The 19,055-nt window shown below is 53.4% G+C and overlaps 1 protein-coding gene across 1 annotated transcript in view; it reads left to right on the top strand.

The window, feature by feature from the left end:
• The first annotated feature begins 1,319 nt into the window (after window positions 1–1,319).
• CRISPLD2 (cysteine rich secretory protein LCCL domain containing 2) overlaps window positions 1,320–19,055 on the top strand; it is a 65,845-nt gene continuing 48,109 nt past the window's right edge. Inside the window, 2 exon segments of the mRNA NM_001100299.1 lie at window positions 1,320–1,452; window positions 17,960–18,275. Coding sequence (NP_001093769.1) covers window positions 18,036–18,275 — 240 coding nt within the window. The 5' untranslated portion in view covers window positions 1,320–1,452; window positions 17,960–18,035.

Here is a 19,055-nt window from a genome sequence, read left to right on the forward strand (position 1 = left end):
CATACATGACTACTGGAAAAACCATGACCTTGACTAGACGGACCTTTGTTGGCAAAGTAATGTCTCTGCTTTTGAATATGCTATCTAGGTTGGTCATAACTTTCCTTCCAAGGAGGAAGCGTCTTTTAATTTCATGGCTGCAATCACCATCTGCAGTGATTTTGGAGCCCCCAAAAATAAAGTCTGACACTGTTTCCATCTATTTCCCATGAAGTGATGGGACCGGATGCCATGATCTTAGTTTTCTGAATGTTGAGCTTTAAGCCAACTTTTTCACTCTCCTCTTTCACTTTCATCAAGAGGCTTTTTAGTTCCTCTTCACTTTCTGCCATAAGGGTGGTGTCATCTGCATATCTGAGGTTATTGATCTTTCTCCCAGCAGTCTTGATTCCAGCTTGTGCTTCTTCCAGCCCGCATACAGTAGGTCCACATTAAGAGTGGGGAGCACTGGGGAGTCCTTTAGCTCCTGTGGCCTTGCTTTCTTCCTTTGCTGAGCAGGGCCTTGGCTACATCTCTCAAAGGTGATTTCTTCTGGCTCTAAATTCACTGAATTGTTTACCTGCACTGCCAGCTAGGGACTTGGGGCACTCTCTTCTCCAAGCCTCAGTTGCCTGATCTGTGAAATGGGATCATTTCCATCTCAATGGATTCCTGTGAACCTACACTGAAATAATGACGATTAAGGATTAGCCTGGGCCTCAGCTTTACTGCGTTCATCTAGTAACATCTTCCTGTCTTCATTTGCACATTGGGAATGTGTGTGTCTATGTGTATATGTGTGTCTGGATGGCAAGAGTGAAGTTTTCTATCTAGATGTAGAGGATGGGGATAAATTGAGCAAGTGTATTCTACACCCTAGTTGATAGGGCCCACACCAGTCCCAAGGAGGTAGCTTCTCTTTTCCCATTTTCCAGTTACCAGTTGAGGCGCACAGAAGTGGAATTTGGTAAATTTGCAAACCCCTGGTGGAAAGTGCTTGGCACCGCGCTGGGTGCACCGTTAATTTCTCAATGGAAACGCTAGTTTTATGGTCATGATGAGGAAACTGAGCGCGTCCTCCTTTTCTCAAGTTTTTAGGACGCGGGTGGTCCCGCCCTCCCTGCGACGCCCCGGACCCGAGGCGCCAGCGCCTCCCGGAGGCCGCCAGGCTCCTAAGTGGGGCGAGGCCAGGAGGGGCGGGGCCGGTGGGGGTGAGGTGGGGCGGAGCCGAAGGCGTGCAGGGGCGGGGCCACGGCGGCGCGAGCCTATTAGGGCCGCCGGGGGCGTGGCTCCTGGGTCCGGGCAGCCTACAAGAGGCAGCGCGTACGGTCCTCTGACCCACTGCATCCTTCGGCGGCCGGAGAGTTCCTCATCCCGCGATCTGCCGGCTGTGTCTGCTGTGCTTGCGCTGCTGTCGCTGCCACTCCGCGCAGGAGACGCCGGCAAGGAGGTGGTTGAGCCCTGCGGAGGGAGGTGAGTGTGCCTTAGATTCCTCTCTCTGCACCGTGCTCTCCACCCCCTCAATCTCCTAGGAGCTGGAATAACCAGAGCAGATGCCATTTCTTAGGGTTTACTGTGCGCAAGCAAGTTAGCTGTGCATGCCTCCTGCATTTGAGACCCATACTCGGTGGCATCCCCTTCTGCAGATGGAGAAACTGAGTCTCAGGGAGAGCAAGTTGTCTGAGACCTCACATACTAGAAGCTAGGGAGCCTGGGACTCAAAGCAGGTCTGACCGCAGAATCGTTCTCCCTGAGGCTGTGTGTACTCTTGCCTTCCCTGGGCAATTCGCCAGTATCTATTGCATCCCTGTGTACACTGTGGGCGTCAGTAAGTGGAGAGCGTGTGGCAGGAGTTTGAATGTGTTCTGCCCACGTGTGGAGGCTGCGGTGATCCTAGCGGCGTGTGTATTCTGCTGGGTCGTTTACAGAGCCACGCCCCTTTACGGTAGTGTTTGCGACAAACCTTCCAGGTAGTCTTCCTCTTCTATTTCAGAGGAAGGCATTGAAGGGTCAGGGAGGTGAAGTGTCCGGGCAGAGCGGAGGCTGGGACCCAGTTCCGTCTGCCTCCAAAGCCCCATAAGGCTGTGGATGTGTCCGGGCGTGGCGCATGTCCAGTTTCTACAGGTTTGGGAAGAGTTCCCGGGTTTCTTCAGCTAGAGTAGATATCTGTATAAACTTCTGATGGGGGGAACCGCTGGCAGCTGAGGGCTCAGCTCTGGGGTCTGGGAGATCTGCGACCCCCAGTGGAAGAGCCAGGGCCAGCCCCCTGGGCAGTGGAGACCCAGAGCCTCCCTGGAAAGGGCTGGGCTGGTGGACAAGCCAGCTGGCTAATGCCAGCTCATCGAAGTCCAGTTTGAATTGGGTGTCTGTTAGCTGGAAGGTGAGTTACTGCTCTGGTCAAGGGAAGCAGCTGGGAGTTGACAGATGCTTAGCTCACCTTCCAGCCAAGAGTGGGCTTGTGAGTTTCCACTTTGAGCCTTTGGGCTCCTTACCCTGGCAGATTAGGGTGAGCCTGCCTTCCCCAGAAGGGTCAGGGCATCTAGGGTCTAGAACCTGATAGATGAGAGGCCAGGATGTGAAGGACAGGATGAAAGGCGTGCCCCCTTCTCCAAACAGATCCAGAGGGGAACTCTTGGGCCTATTTGTTTTGTGCACTTGATGGCTGTGTGTGATGCTGTCACCTCAGGTCTATCTGTCTGCACTTAGCCTTCACACTTAAGGGCTGAGTCCTGCCTCCTTTAAGACACTTCTCTGTCCAATTGCTAACTCCACCTCTGAACCTGACTTTCAAACCTGAGGGATCATTTTGTTTGAGAGGGGCTCCAGGTAAAACACAGTTAGCAGAGTTGGGGCCAGCCCGTCCCTGACGATGCAGTCAGGGAAGAGAATGAAGAAAGTGGTCTTGATTTTTACAGTCTCTTAAAAAATCGGAGTAGGAATAGTAATGATCGCGTTTGTAGTCCTATCAGCAGCTGACATTCATCTGGCACTTACTGTGGGCCAGACATGCCTGGGGTTTTACATGGATGACCATTGACTTATTTGTGAGCTGGACTGTCCTCCTTTTTACAAGGAGGAAATTGAGGCTCCGAGTGATGAAGGCATGTACCCAACATGACATGGGCAGGGTCGGGGACAGCTGCCATCCTAGCTGGGTTCTCCCTCAGATCCTGGGAAAAGATGCTGGTCCGATGACGGGCCACATGACTGTCAGCTCAGAGCTTGCTTCTGGGCAAGGCTTCTGCCGTGTGGGGTCTGAATTCCCCGGCCCTGGTTAGGGGTGGGGCTGGAGAGGAGACACTGACACGGGGGCTTGGGATCCACTCTGCCAACAGGTACCTGCATCAGTAAGCAGGGGCCCTGCTGGGGAACCCAGAGCAATGCCAGCTGCTCCCACAGCCCTGCCTCTGGACTGCCAAGGAGAGCTGGCTGGATAGGGAGGGGCTGGAGCCTCAGGAGTGGAGCATGGGCCTCTGAAGAACCCCACACTTCATACTTCCCTCAGCGACCCCACATTGGATACCTGGGTTTTTCTGTAGGTTGCATTTGAAAACCAGCTTTTAAAGGCAGGACCTCTGAATGCTGACCTCTTTGGCCTCATGGGAGCTGGAACATTTCTTTTCTCTGTCACCAGAGTAATTTACTATGTATGGGAGGTGCCTCTGTGTCTGCTTACTCCCGACCTAGGAAGACTCCCCCCCCCCTTTTTTTGCAGACTCACTGGTTTTTGATCAGTCCCAGATGTGCAAACCCAGCATCACTCAAAGGGGCTGATGGCTTGTCAAGAAAGGAAAACGGAACATAGGCATCATTTCATCTTCAGTTCACTGAGCTGACTACGATAGGGATCTGGAGCCCCTCACAAAGTCCCAAGGGGAGCACACTCTGTTCTGGAACAGGGAGGGACAGGCTGCTCTTGTTTTTTTTTTTTTTCCTTTCCCTTGGAAAAAAATGATTTTAGTATTGTAAAATACTAATAGCATGAGATTTATCATTTTAAAGTACATAGTTTGGTGGCATCTAGTACATTAGCTGTGTTGTGAAACTATCAACGCTGTCTAATTCCAGGACATTTTCACCACTCTGAAAGGAAACCTTACAACCAGTATTAACAGTCACTCCACATTCTGTCCTCCTCAGCCCCTGGCAACTGCTCATCTGCTTTGTCTCTCTGGATTTGCTTAATTCTGGACGTTTTGTGTAAAAGAAACCATCCGGTATGTGGCTTTCTGTGTCTGGCATCTCTCACTGAGCATGACATGGTCAAGGTTCATGCATGTTGGAGCCTGCGTCAGTGCTGCGCCCTTTTTCGCCGTCAAATACTCTTCCACGGTATGGGCAGGACAGACCACCCTTAGTTGATCCTCTCATCCACTGCTGGAAGTTTGGGCCATTTCCCCCTTACGGCTGTTGCGCATAATGCTGCTGTTGACATCTGTGTACACTTTTTTTTGTACACCCATTTTCAGTTGTTTTGGTTCTTCCCCTGTGAGTAGAATAGGTGGGTCCCCTGGTAACCTTATTTTTACCTTGTTAAGGATCATGTGTCCCTTTTTCTAGAGTTTCATCTTGAAGAGGCATCAACTGAGATCATCTCCTTCCAGAAGGAATCAAGGCCCTCTGCCATGAGCATAGAGAATGGGGCGCCTGGGTGTTTTGGGGGAAGTGTTCACAGTATCTCCCCACCCCTCACCCTGGAGAGCAACTGGCAGAGATTCTTGTCAGAGATGTTGTCCTGGGGAACATCTTGTACCCCAGGCTGTGCATTTGTGGGTACTTGGTGATAGACAACCCCCTCCACCCAAGATTGTGGGGACAGACAGTTTCTTGTGGCCAGCCCCAGGGAAATTTATCTTCTCTGATTGCCCCAAGTGCTGCGTCAGCTTAGGAAAAAACCACAAATTCAGGGGAAAAAAGAAAAGTCCTAATGAGGATTATGCAACTTTTGGACCATCATTTTAAAAAAATATTATAAATTATGAAATCCCACATTTTCAGTCCAAGTTTCTGGATCATTTCCCACTGTGAGTGCAGAATGGTAAAATCCTGGAAGGAAAAGAATCCAGCTTCCATTTTGTTTGTAGTCAAGTGGTCCGAGAATGGACCCCTCCCTGACGTTCTTTTGGATTGAAAACTTCTGGATCTCTCTAGAACTAGGGACTGGCATCCAGCTGGCAACTGCTGTGGCTGATTTGATAAGATCCTAGAAGTTCTTTTACTGGTGGCTCAGTGGTAAAAGGAGACGCAGGAGACTTGGGTTCGATCCCTGTATTGAAAAGATCTCCTGGAAGAGAGAATGGCAACCCACTCCAGTATTCTTGCCTGGAGAATCCCATGGACAGAGGAGCCTGGTGGACTACAGTCCACGGGGTCGCAAGGAGTCAGACAGGACTAAAATGACTTAGCATGCACACACAGAAGTCGTTTTAGAGCAAAGAGGCGGTGTTCCTGGCAAGGAAGGTGACGGTGGGTGGGTGGGACGTTGAGGGGTGTGCTGGGAGAGGGACCATGTTTGTGCAGAGGCCTGGAGGAGGGCTCCCCTGGTACCCTGAGAGTGACAGGAAGCTCAGCTGTCTGGGGTCTAGGGGTCTGGAGGTCAGGCTCAGGGTGGAGGAGCCTGCCCTGTGATGGGGTCAGCTGTGCTGAATTTGGATCTCCTGCTCTGAGCTGTGGGGCACAGAGGAGTCACGGTGTGGCCTTCGTCCCTGAGAGTAGGTCACGGTGGGATGATTGGTGTCCCCCGCAGTGTGTGAAGCCCATCCCGGCCCATCCCCAAGGTGACTGAGCCTGTGTGCTGACCCAGCAGCAACCCACCCTTTACAAGACTGACCTCCCTTTACAACAAAGACAGAGCACCTTCTACAATGAGGCCTCTGGTCCTAGCTCTGCTCCATGTTCACCCAGGTTCATCTCACTCCTGCTTTCCGGTCACAGCAGGAGGGATCAGGTTCTCTGCACATGCTGATCATAGAAGGCCCCTCCTCCCCACTTTTTTTTTTTTTTTTTAATTTTTGGCTGCCCTGCACAGCATTTGGGCTTAGTTCTCAACCAGGGATCAATCTGTGCTCCCTGCCTTGGAAGTTCAGAGTCTCAACCATTGGACCACCAGGAAGTTCTGAAGGTTCCCTTTTTAACATAAATTTCTTTGAACTCCCAAAGTGAACCAACAAATAAAAATAAGAAATATGAACTAGAACAGGGAGATGGTAGGAAGGTGGGCAAAGCTTGGGGTAGCGGGTGTGCCAAGGGCTAGAGTTTGCGAAACACCGGACTAAGGTGCAGCATGGGGAGATTTGAGAGGCTGGTGCCACCTAGAGCAGCAGTTCTCAAAGTGAGGTCCCAGGGCCAGCAGCAGCACCCAGGGGAGCTGTCAGGATGCCGATTCTCAGCTCCACTGCAGACCTCCAAAAGCTCGGGGGGTGAGGCCAGCAATCTGTGCTTTAGCTCGACTTCCAGCAGTTTCTGGTGCAGGCTCCAGGGTGGGACCCACTGCCCGGGAAAGCCTGGAAGACTTTCCCTGGGCAGGGGCCCAGAATGGGGTGGGCGGGGCGGCTGATTGGGGCGGACGGTTCCGTTTACAGGACCTGGTATGAGCACAGAGAAGTCACGTGGCACGAATGGAGCCAGTGGCTTGGGAGCTATAATGACCTCTTCTGTCAAGTCGAGGCCCCTGAGAGCAAGTTGCTGGCGTGTTCCTAGGCCTTTCTTCCGGGATGACGCTAGGTTTGCCAGCACCCATTGCTCTAGGGCTTGAGCAAATGTCCTGAGGGTTCCAGCCTTTTCCTTCAGCTGTGTTTAGAGCCTGTGTGCCCAGGACCTTGTGAAGTCCATCTGTTGGTGACCCCTAAGCGGCCCCTCTGAAAGAAAGGGCTGTTTCCTCTCCAGCGTTCAAAATACATCTGTGTGTCTGTACATGTCTGCTGCATCTCTCCATCCCGCCCCCAGCTGGCTCCCAACACAGCCAGTCTGTTCTCATGGGGGGAAGCACTGGCTGCTTTAAAAACACTGTTTATTCCCGGGAACCGTCAAGGCCGGGCTTCCCAGGGACTGAGATATTTTCAGCTTTGGCATCGCTGGACAAAGTGCCCTCTCAGACCAAGATGAACCGGGCCCTGTCTGGCAGAGTCGCTGTCTGGCCCAGTTGGGAGGCCCCGGCCGCACAGAGCCTGCTCTGGGCTCCAGCACCTTCAGGTTCACTTCGAAGGGCTGTCGGAGTCCAGGCCCCGGACTTGTCTCAGCGCTGATACTCAGGGAAGAGCCCAGACGGTAATCTCTTGCACAGTGCTCTTCTCCTGCTTCTGTGGAGGCATTCTTCCAACAGAAGCCAGAGCCTCTTTAACTCTTCTCTTAAACTTTTTATTAAAGTTGAACATGCTAGAGAAGGAAGCACACGCATTCATGCACAGGGGGATGGCGTTTTCTCCAAGTGCGCACGTGCAGGCTCGGGCCCCAGCGTGACAGAGCCTGACTCCCCCCAGGCCCCTCCCACAGCCCCACCCCCGAGAGGAACCATTTCTGTGCTTCTGTTGGAGTAGGTTGGTTTTGGCTGGTTTTGAAGTTTACATCAAGGGCAGCATGGATGTTTCATCACTGGAGTCTGGCCTCTTCAGCTCAGCATTAGGTCTGTGAGCCCCATCTGCGGAGCTGCATCTGCCGGGTTCTCAGAGCATAAATCAGACCCTGTCACCATTGGCTTCATCTGCTCTGCACCTGAAGTGTGCGCCCGTGTGCGCACGCACACACACACACACACACACACACACACACCCCACCCCCCACTCCGCTTTGCATTTAGAGTAAAATCAACACTCTTTGTCAAGGCCCTCGGGGCCCCAGGCTGCCTGGCCCTGTTTACCTCTGTGACCCCATTTCTCCCTGGTCACACTGCTCTGACCCTTCTTGTCCAGGCCAAAGACAGTGACCATCTCAGAGCGTTCGTCCTTGCAGTTCCTGCTGCCTGGAGTTCACCCCAGCCAGAGTGGTCACTGCCCCTACCTCTGTCCACCCTCACCGTCCGGTGTCCCAAGCTGTCTTCCTTCAGCCTCGGTATGGTCTCCTCTGCTTGCTGCGATGCCCGCCCCACCACTGCGCCCCACTCCTGGGGACAGAGTCTTGCTCACTGCATACCCCAGGGACTCCCTGGCCACCTGAGGGCTTGCCCTGGGGATTTCTCCCGAGAGGCCACGTGCAAATTCCATAGCCTGGTGCTATATAGAAGGCTTGAGTTCGGTTCAGGGCTGTGACTCCCCCTTGCAGGCACCGCCTGACACCAGTGCACCCTGCACTTCAGGTGGGAGGATAGTCCCGGTGCTGCCAGCACTGGAGCCTGGAGCGGAGGTGTCTGGGGTGGCTGGTTTCACCCTCAAGGAGCGGGAAAGAAACACTAATTGAACACCAGTGAGTCTCGGGACTCTGCCGCTGGGCTCCTTACAACCACTATTTCCATAATCGGCAAATTCTCCCCCAGCCCTGGGAGAAACTCAGTACTTTGCTTTGCCGGGGAGGAACTGGAGACTCCGAGGGACTGAGGGACCTTCTGGGCAGCCCCAGGTCTACGTCACAGAGTCAGGATTCAAACCAGGTTTGACCCACTGTCCACACTTTTCTTTGATGTCTCCTGAGAGTCCTCGATTTCTTGTTTTTGGGAGCTGGAGGTTTCCTGCCACTTATCTAAAGCTTTCTGGGAGCATTGTTTCCAAGGAAACATCCACATGTCTGCGAGAAGGGAGAAAAGGGCCCCAGGCGTCATGTACTAGGTATTTGAAGAGTATATTAATTTATTATCCAGTCACTTTAAAGTGGCTTCTCATATATTATCTTGGCTTGCATTGAACAAACCTGTTTTTGTTTTTTTTTTTTTTTCCTGCACGGAGTAGATTAAGCGTAAGTGCGCTTTTTGTTCAGAATTGTGTATGTTCTCTGCATAGTATTTTAAAAACTGAACGGGTTTTATATATTATATTCAGTTAAACATACCGAGTTGTTGCCCTGTGTATCCCATAAGGACATACCTTTTGCTGAGGGGACAGGAGGAAAGAAGGTGCCCGTGGGGGTGGCCTTTTTTGTTAAGCCTAATGTCCGTCTTTGTGGGGTTGGGGGCAGAGCAGTTGACAAAGGAAGGGACAGTCCTCCATGGTCTTTCCCTAATTCTGTCGAGAAGGGTTTAAGGAAAACTGGCTCCCGTGGAGGAGGGAGATCCCCGCCCTCGGCGTGTCTGGTACTTACCCAGCCGCTCTTCCCAGCCCTGGGATCTGCCCGAGACAGGCTGGGGTGTCCCGCCCCCCTTCTCCCAGCCGCCACTTCATTCCTGGAATTTCTGGGTGGTTTGTGGGTCTGACTCTGCTCTGCCTTTGGCCTCGCTCACATTCTGAGTTCTCCTTTATGCTCCTGAGGAAGCTTGGAGCCCTGATGCCCCTGCCTTTGGGGCAAGCTGTGGGGCTCTTGCTGACATGGGGGTGCAAGTCAGAACTGCCCTGATATTTTGGAGGGCAAGGCAGGCAGGGAGTCAGAGCGTGGCAGGCTCCTTGCCGTCGTCTGCAGGCATTCTGCACAACTGTGAGCAAGTTGCTCGTCTGTGCTGAGCCTTAGTTTCCTCATCTGTAAAATAGGAATCACAGTCATAGTGACCCCAGCAGTCTGCAGAGAGGGTAATAAAAGACAAGATTCTGGGAGTAGAGGACCCAAAACAGGTCAGCCACGTTGTCCTCACTCATCACGTGTTGGCTGGGTGATTGGGGAGAACTGTTTGTTGAGCAGTTAATATGCCCCGAAGTTTCGGGTTGAGTAAGACCCATTCGGCCAGTGCCGTGCTGGAGCTGGCTCATACCGGCTTATGGGAGCTGATGGTTAAGTTTCCGGAAAAGCTGTGGGCCAGTTCAATCCCACCATCATTTTTTTTTTAATTGAAATATAGTTGATTCCCAGTGTCGTGTAAGTCTCAGGTGTACAATACAGCGATTCAGTTATACACGTGTGTGTGTGTGCATGTGCGTGCCCAATTACTCAGTCATGTCCTACTCTTTACAATCCCTTGGACTGTAGCCCGCCAGGCTCCTCTGTCCATGGGATTCTCCAGGCAAGAATCCTGGAGTGGGTTGCCATGCCCTTCTCCAGGAGATCTTTCCCCCCTAGGGACCTGTCTCCTGGGTCTGTGGCATTGGCAGGTGGATTCTTTACCACTGTGCCACCTACGAAGCCCTCCATATACATATTTTCGGATTTTTGCTCTTATAGTTTATTACAAAATAATGGGTATAGTTCCCTGTACACACAACCACCATTATATGTTATATAAACTTACAATGAAATAAGTCTTACTTAAAATAAAAGTAGTAACTAGTCCAAACTTATCGCATCCTAATCTTTTACCCTGCTTCACTGTTCTCTCTGTTCTTGGGGTGGTTGCTGTCTACTCCATGTGTATGGTGGAAAAGTTGCATCACAGTGTGTTATCGTGGGACTCTTTCCAGAAACTCCACACTCAGTGACCCTACATCAATGGCTTGAAATTGCCGTGGTGGGGATATTTACACCAAGGGAATGGGTAGACACTGCAGATTAGGGTGAATGTTTCAAGGTTTTTCAAATGTCCGTTATTAAACATTTGCCAGTCTAGCACTGGTTCCAGCCCCTCGAGAAGCGCCAAGTCTAGCTGGCAAGGCAGCTGGTGTGAACAGACTTGAGGCAGGCTTCTGGCTCCTTGACACCCAGGGCTCAGCTGAGCCCTGGAAAGAGACCCAGCCTCAGGGCAGCAACGGCCACCGAGCCGGATAACTGTCATTGTGAATCCGGTTCCTGGCCAGCTGATCATATTCGTGCTGCAGACCCTGTCTGTGACATCTCGAGTCATCACTTCCCCAGAAAGCTGAGAGAAAGTGGCTAAGGCCCCAGGCATGTAGGGAACTGAAGCATATTTCAGATTTAAGGGAGGCCTTTTTTTTTTTTTTATCATCCCCACCAGCATTAGACATCTAATAGGAGTTTTAAAAATTAGATTTGTCTCCAAGAAGAGACTTTGAAATAAGAGAGAATAGCCTTTTTCATTTCATTCACCATTATTAATCCCAGTCTTCCTCAAATCTCTCCAAACAATGGATCTGTGGAGCATTTAGCATCATTATTATTGTCATAGCCAATATGATTAGCCATTAACCACGCAATGAACCCTGTAATGTTGTGACCCTGTGATTCCTTGTCCCACGGCTCATCCCTTGATCCCAGCCTGGCTCCTCCCCTCACAGGCAGATCAGTCTCTGTTCCACAGAGAGACTCAGTGGAGGAGTCAAAGGGTCACCACTTTCCGGAAATCTCCGGGAGCTGAATCACGCCTGTAGACCTGTCGATCTTGTTCACCGACGAAGACGCCAACAATGTTCTATAAACATTGACGAAGTGAATGTACAGATCTCCTCGTTCAGACGAGGTCAGACTTTGGCGATTCAGTGGTGAACAAGGCGGACAGGTCTGGGGCCATGATTAAGCTGCGACCCCAAAGTTGAGTCCTAATCCACGGGCAGGAATTCATCCGCTGGGCCCCAGCGGGGGCAGGGCAGGTTGGGGTCACAGGCTGAGCCACGGGAACAGCGTGTGCAGGAGCAGAGAGCTTGGCACGGCCTCAGGGCTGCCGGCTGGTGGGTCCCATGAAGATTCATCTTTCTGGCAGACTTTCCTAAACACAGGCGAAAGCAGCCTGGTCAGAGTGACGCCTCCAGGTTCATCCACATTCTCTTTCTTCATTTCGCTCCTGAGAGTTGAGTTGAGTGGCAGGAGACCCTGAGGTGGATTGGGGGCATGTGAGGCTGTGGGTGCCCTTGACGTCCACAGACTCTTAGGCGGGGCGGAGGGTGATGGCAGAGCTTTGTGGCAGCAGCCAAGTGTACAAAGCCCTCCATGCTTCCAAGAAGTGGGATCTCAAGTCTTGGTTCCACATCAGTCCAGCCCCGGACATCACTCATACCATGGAAGATCACCCGGGCTCAGTTTTGTTTTCCAGAAAACGGAGTGGAAAACAGCCAGAGTCCAAATGTATCCTGGCAATGCTGCAGGAATCCGACCCCAGATTGAGTGGCTGTCGACCAGGGGGTTTGAAAGCTATGTTGGTGTCTCCCCGCCCCTGCCCCCCATCCCTGGTGCCCTTATCTTGTTTGTGGTCTCTCAAGCTGGGAGTTTCAACTGCTGCCAAGGAGACCTCTCCAAGACTGCATTTTTGTCAACTGTGTGGCATTCACTCGGGTGTTTGATGCTGTTGGTTGCAGGCCAGGGACAGGGAGTGGAGAGGGCTTCTCTGGAAACGAGGTCTGCATTTGGCCACCCTGGGAGAAGCTGGGGGCAAAAGAGCCAATGAGTGTTGGCCTCCATCTCCAGGCCCCAAGGGAGCTCAGATAACCCACTTGCCTGAAGTGTGAGCCCCTTGGGATATCAGGAGGGCTGGAGGGTTGCAGAAAGAGTCAGAGCAGGCGTCATATTTGAGTCACAGGCAGATGGAGGCTGGGTGGGTGCTAGGCTCGGTGACGGGGCACGTCGTGGTGCAGTGTCACCATGACGTAAATGTTTCACTCCCCTGGGGATGACACGTGGGTGCCTTCTTCTCGACAGAGTCACTGGCTGACCTGGAGTGGGGTGGGGCCTGTCTCCGCTGAGCCCAGCCATCTGCCCAGGAAGCAGAGAAGGGCAGGGAGGGTCACCGTGTGAGCTGGGTTGTTTGCGGGGGTCCTGCCCCTGTGTGGGTGGTGATGGGAAATCCCCAGGGAAGCTCACCCCGGGGAAGGCGTGGTAGCACTGAGGAGGGGGCTCAGAGGCCAGACAGAGCTGCGTTCCAGCCCCAGGTTTTCTGCTTGCAGTTGTGTGACCTTGGGTGGGTTCCCAAAGACCCAGGGGCCTTAGTCTCCTCATCTGTCAGATGGGAGCAGTAGAACACAAACCCCTGGATCATCAGGAGGGTGGAGTGAGAAATGCAGCCACGGGCATGCGGTGGGTCTCCCTCCCGGTAAGCCCCCACCGGCCTCCCTGGTAGGAGCCTGTACTTGTCATTGGAAAGCCCCAGGTGGCAGTGTGTGGGTCTCTGTTGGAAAACTTAAAATGTATTTTATTGAAGTATAGTTGGTTTACAATGTTGTGTTTATTTCTGTTGTACAGCAAAGTGACTCAGTTATGCATATGCTGCTGCTGCTGCTGCGTCGCTTCAGTCGTATCTGACTCTGTGCGACCCCTTAGATGGCAGCCCACCAGGCTCCGCCATCCCTGGGATTCTCCAGGCAAGAACACTGGAGTGGGTTGCCATTTCTTTCTCCAATGCATGAAAGTGAAAAGTGAAAGTGAAGTCGCTCAGTCGTGTCCAACTCTTAACGACCCCATGGTCTGCAGCCTACCAGGCTCCTCCATCCATGGGATTCTCCAGGCAAGAGTACTGGAGTGGGGTGCCATTGTATATATTCTTTTTCATATTCTTTTCCATTCTGGGTTTATCACAGGATATTGACTCCCTGTGCTCTGCCGGAGGACCTTGTTGTTGATCCATTCTGTAGATAGTTTGTTTCTGCTAACCCCAGCCTCCTGCTCCGTTCCTCCCCCACACCGATCCCCCTTGGCAACCACAAGTCTGCTGTTATGTCTGTGAGTCAGTTTCTTTTAAATTATAGATGGAAAGGGGGCTGAAGTGCTTTGTGCATAAGTTCTGATCGAGCTGTTTGGGCAGCAGAAGTTGAATAGTCTGCCCAGACCAGGGGGCTGGCGGGGCCTGGCGAAGTCGCCTCGGCCGATGGCCTTGTGCTGAGACACAGCACCAATCGCCTCTGCCCAGGTTCCAGCCGCAATCTCAGTCTTGGCTGCCCGATTTGCCTCCCTGTTCCCCCCTTACCCCCTTCCATACAGCCACCAGCGGGATGTTTAGAACCTAATTTTCATTTATTATCTGATGCTTGTATTAATATTAGTCTGCTAGGGCTGCCAGGACCAAACACCCGAAACTGAGTAGTTCAAACAATAGAAATTCATTCTTTCACCCTCATGGAGGCTGGAAGTCCAAGATCAAGGTGCTGGCAGGGCTGGTGTCTTTTAGGCATTGCTCCTCGGCGTGTAGACAGCGGTCCCCTCCCTGTATCTCACACGCTCATCCCTCTGTGCATGCCTGTATCCTAATCCCTCCTTCTTACAAGGACACCAGCCATACTGGAGCAGGGCCCACTTGTATGATCTCATTTTAACTTAATCACCTCTTCTAAGACCCTGTATGCAAACCCAGCCATGGTCTGAGGAGCTGGGGTTGGGACTCCAACGACGGAATTTGCAGAAGGCATAGCTCAGTCCACGATTCTGTGTTTCCCTCTGTATGCCAGCCCTGTGCCATGGTCTGGAATAAAGTTGTGGGACACCAGGCCTGTTACTGCTACAGTTCTGCTTGAATCTTCTGTGTTCTCCTTGGCCCACACTTAGAAGCCATCAGGATCCAAGCATTGCCCCGTCCCCAGCATGGCCCCCCAGCCCCCCAGCCCGCCCCTCCCCATCCCCGCCCCAAGCTGCAGACACGCCAGGCCACTTTCAGACCCAGCAGTCCTACCCGACATGATGCCGACCCAAGACAAGTCGGCATGTCTGTGCCAGCGACCGTCTCGAGGTGGAGGAACCACTTGGAGAAATGCCTCTTTTCACTTGTGTTTCTCCCCAGGGGAAGGTTTGACTAAACCCCGTGGTTCTCCCAACTTTGAAGCTCCACCCGAGGCTTCATCAGCTCTCTCCTGTACCTTGGAGAGAAGGCCCCATCTGTGGGCCATGGACCGTGTGAGGCCGTTGAATGTTCAGAGTGAAGGCAGCTCACCAAGTCTTCTGGAATAAGGTCGCCCTTGTTGAGGAGAACATGCCAGGAGGGTGCACTTGGAACCAGCGGTGGTTTCATTGTCCTTTCATGCTTTAGCATTTTGCTTTCTTCTATTCATTAATATTTTTTAAAAATTTGAAGTAGACAAGTCCAAAGGATAGATGGCACTCACCAGTGAGTTTCGGCCCCCAAGGACGCCCTGCTCTGGCTACCGCATCACAGCTAACTCACCTGGTCCACCTTGCATGAACAGAGCTTACGCTTTGCCACACGTGCTTGAGATTTTAAAGCAGAAACAATATATTAAAGATAAAGATGAATCCCCTCATATTCTCATTCCCGGTTCAATTTCCCTCCTAGAGTCAACCACCACCATGAACTGGTTTCACTGTACAAACACGTGCACGCACACCATATGATATATGTACAAACACATGTAATACATGTCTGTGTAATATACACATACATACATATGCATGTGCACCTATGATATCCACAAACTTGTCTAAAATATAGTTTATATGCCTTAAAATGTACATAAATGGTACCATTAGCATAACATTCTACGACTTTCTTAGCCCAACATTGGATTAGAGCTTTGTTGCTGCTCACAATCCCAGAGCTCCAGGTCTTTCTTTTACCTGCTTTATAATATTCCGCCCACACTGACCCACAGTTATTTTACCCCTCCCCCTACCGAGAGTTATTTGAATTGCACCCATTGGTGATTTAAACCAAACCCAGGTTTTGGTCCAGTCGAGTCACATAAACAATTCCTGTTTCATACCTTTGGGAGTGCCCTGCCCCTCAGGATGCTGAAGCACCGAGTAAAGCAAATTGGATGTTTCTCTGACGACCGGGTGGTCATTTTATGATGTCAGTCTTGCTCCTGCTTTGTCCCAAATCTTAACCCAGTGTCAGTACTTTTTGGCATCCTTTTCAGCCTGGCCTCTGCAGCTGGGAAATGGTCATATATGGTGGTGTGACTAAGCGGGAAGGCGGCAGGGACCCTGGGAGCGTCTGTGTTACTGGCTTGATTCCCACGGGGCGAGTGAGCACACAGAAGCCCTCCCTGGTCCCTGCGGCTCTGCCCCAGAGGGAACTCCTCGGCCGAGAGGCCACAGAGCTGGGCCTCTGCCTGGATGTCGGCTGCTTTTATCTGAAGCGTAAGCCTGGTCAGGACCCTGGAGAGTTTCCAGGGATGGAGATGGGAACTGCCACGTTCCCATCACTCCAGGCTCTGTGCTCAGCCTCTCAGGTGCCCAGGGCAAGCCCCAGAGGATCCCTGCCTTCGGCTGCCATCTTGCAGCCCCACGCCAACGCAACCAGTGAAACCCTGGCTGTTGCTCACGTGGGAGATGACAGGGGGGCCTCCTGGGGTTCTGGGTGGGCCAGCCTCCAGGCTGCCTCCCTCCCTGCTCACCCAGGGGTCTCTGGAGCCCTCCCTCCAGCTCTCCGTGCTGTCTTCAGCCAGGCCTATCCCACTGGTCAGGGGTTGGGGGCTTCCCTGCCCGTCTCCCCAGCCTAACTGGGAGCCCCTTGAGGCCAGGGACAGTGCCTTGTTGTCCTCCTCTCCCAGTGTGCAGCACAAAATAGGGTGCCAATAAAGGTCACTGGGTTACGACCAACTCTCCCTGCGGGTGAGACAGAGGTGAGAGGGTGAACGACAAGCCCTGTCCTGTCTTCTTGGACCAGACAGCAAGCCATCAGGAGGACCACACTTCGTGACCTGTAGTGTGACCCCTGGCCCCCCAGGGTGAGAGGAACCAGCGCAGCATGGTGGAAAACCCCAGGCTCTCAGGGACATCACACCTGGGTTTGAGTCTTACCAGTAAGCAGCCTTGGGATCAACTCTCTGAACCTCAGCCTCCCCGTCTGTAAAGTGGTTGCAAAGGCACACCGACCTCCTGGGTTGTCGTGAGGGCTGGAGATGACATGGATGAGGCGACTGGCCCCCGCAGAGGCTCAGGAAGGGCTCTGGGAAGGAGCACAGGCACAGCGGAAACTCAACCTAATAAATTATCTTCGGGCCAGGGAATTTTAGAATTAGTAAGTGTGTTCCAAGACTAAGACAGCTTTTCCTAAGATGCCTGCCAAGGAAGAAAGGTTAGTGAGAGGCGGTGTTTGGGAAAAGGGCCCAGAGCCCAAAGGCAAGGATGGATCATGAAGATCCTTGACGGGTCATAAAATGACAGCGTCAGGCACTGGATCTCAGAGGGGGTGAATCCCAACTGATGTGACCACGAGGCGTGCACCACAGCCCCTGGCCTGGCACGTGTCAGGAGCTAGGGTTCCAGAAACACTCCTTGGGAAGCACAGCCCCAAGAGGGGCTGGGAGGTCCGGAAGTCCTAGCCACCGTCTTCCATCCCTTCCTTGACCCCGTTGATGCAGCTGTTGGGTGCTAATCACCCATATGAACCATTCACTCAGCAGCCAAGAGGGTCACACCCGGCAGTGCTTGTAACGGGCCCACTGTCAGACAGAAGCTGGCCAAGGGAGGCTGCGTGCTGGACTGTTTGGGGGGTTTCCAGGCAGGGCACAAGGTGAGAGTGGGTACACAGGTGCCCCTGGGAGGCCCGTCTCTTTCTCTGAGGATCAAGCCAGCAGAGCATGTGGCTGGGCCCTGGGAGGCTATGTCGTAGGGTGTGTTGGTTACACACCCCGTGGAAGGGCCGTGACAGGAGGAGCCTGTGCAGGGATGGGTCTGGGGGTGTCTGATGGCCAGTTTGGAAACTGAGTCCTACTTCACAGGGACTAGGAAGTTTGCTACCCCTGTTGGTTCACGGCACATCCTTTGCTGACGTGAAATGGCTTTAGCAGTCTCTTTTGGGGGCAGGAGATGGAGTTTAATTCAGGCCATAGACTCACCGGAGCCTGAATGAGTCCAGATGCTGACTCAGAGTGAGGAAAAGGAGGCGCCACGAGAAGCTGAGTCTGGGAGAGACCGAGCCAGGATGTCCATGTGGCATCAGGCCGCTTGCCGTGCTGGAGGCCGTTGGCTTGAATCCCAGCTCCACCACTTCCTGCCTGCTGGACCTTGCTAGTGTGGGTTCTGTGAGCCTCAGTCTCCACATCTGCACAGTGGGGAGACAGGGGTGCCCGGTCCTCTCTGCCGTGGCGGGTTTGGCACTGACGGACTTCTCTGGCCGCCCTCTGCTTCCTTTCAGAGCACGAGATCGCCCAGCTCTGCCTCAGGCGCCCAGGCCGCCCGTCATTCCCTGCCCTCGTTGCCGGCGTGGAGCCATGAGCTGTGTCCTGACTGGCGTCGTGCCCTTGGGGCTGGTGCTGCTGCTCTGCGGAGCCCAAGGCTTTTTCCTGCCCAATGTCACACAGTTAGAGAAGCTGCTCAGCAAATACCAGGGGGACCAGCCCCACTCACGGACTCGGAGGGCCATCTCCAGGGCGGACCGGGAGGAGATCCTCACACTTCACAACAAGCTGCGGGGCCAGGTCTCGCCTCCCGCCTCCAACATGGAGTACATGGTGAGCGTGGGCCCAGGGCAGGGGGCGGGGCCCAGGCCCCAGGGCTCCTGGCCAGAGAGGCTCCCCTGGCTGCACCTCTCTGAGCTCAGCCCCAGCTCCATGCCCTCGACTCTCCCCCTAGGCCCTCCTGGAGTGGGGGTGGTGAGGGTCACGGGCTGGGCTCTGGCCTCCGTGTCTCCTTCGCTGGGCTGGGCCTTAGCACTCACTTGGTAGCTGGCGGGCACGCCCATCGCGTGCCCAGCACAGACGCTCAGCCCTGGGGCTGTGCTGGTGCCGTGGCCTCCGTGCAGCATGATCTCCACCCCACACTCTCCAGGTGCTCCTCTGTCCAAACAGTGAGGGGCAGCTGAGTCTGTGAGCAGTGGGGTGTTCTGCTGGGAGGAGGAGGCCGAAAAGGGATGGTGGAGGGTCCCCTGTACCTCAAGAGAAGCCCCCGCACTTAGGAACAGAAGGAGCGACCAGCTCCAGGTGCCCGTCCCCAGCCCCACCCTCACTCATGTGTCTCCATGTCTGGTTTTCTCGGCCCCATGAAGTGGGCACCGTGGTTCCCCCCAGCTTTACAGACTGGCCCGGGATCACACAGCTGGCAGAGGCAGAGGTGGATTCCAGCCTGGGTCTGGCTGAGTCCAGGACCCATACCCTCGTTCGCCTGTCCATGCTCAGTCTGAACTCTACCCCACCCTGCTGCCCCTCTAGGTATCTGGGGCTCTTTCTCCACCTGTTTTCATCTTCCCTGCCCATACTGTTCTCGCCTTGATTAGCGGGGCAGCCTCAGCCCTG

Source organism: Bos taurus, chromosome 18 (genome assembly GCF_002263795.3).
Source record: "Bos taurus isolate L1 Dominette 01449 registration number 42190680 breed Hereford chromosome 18, ARS-UCD2.0, whole genome shotgun sequence".
In the NCBI taxonomy this organism is placed as follows: Eukaryota; Metazoa; Chordata; class Mammalia; order Artiodactyla; family Bovidae; genus Bos; species Bos taurus.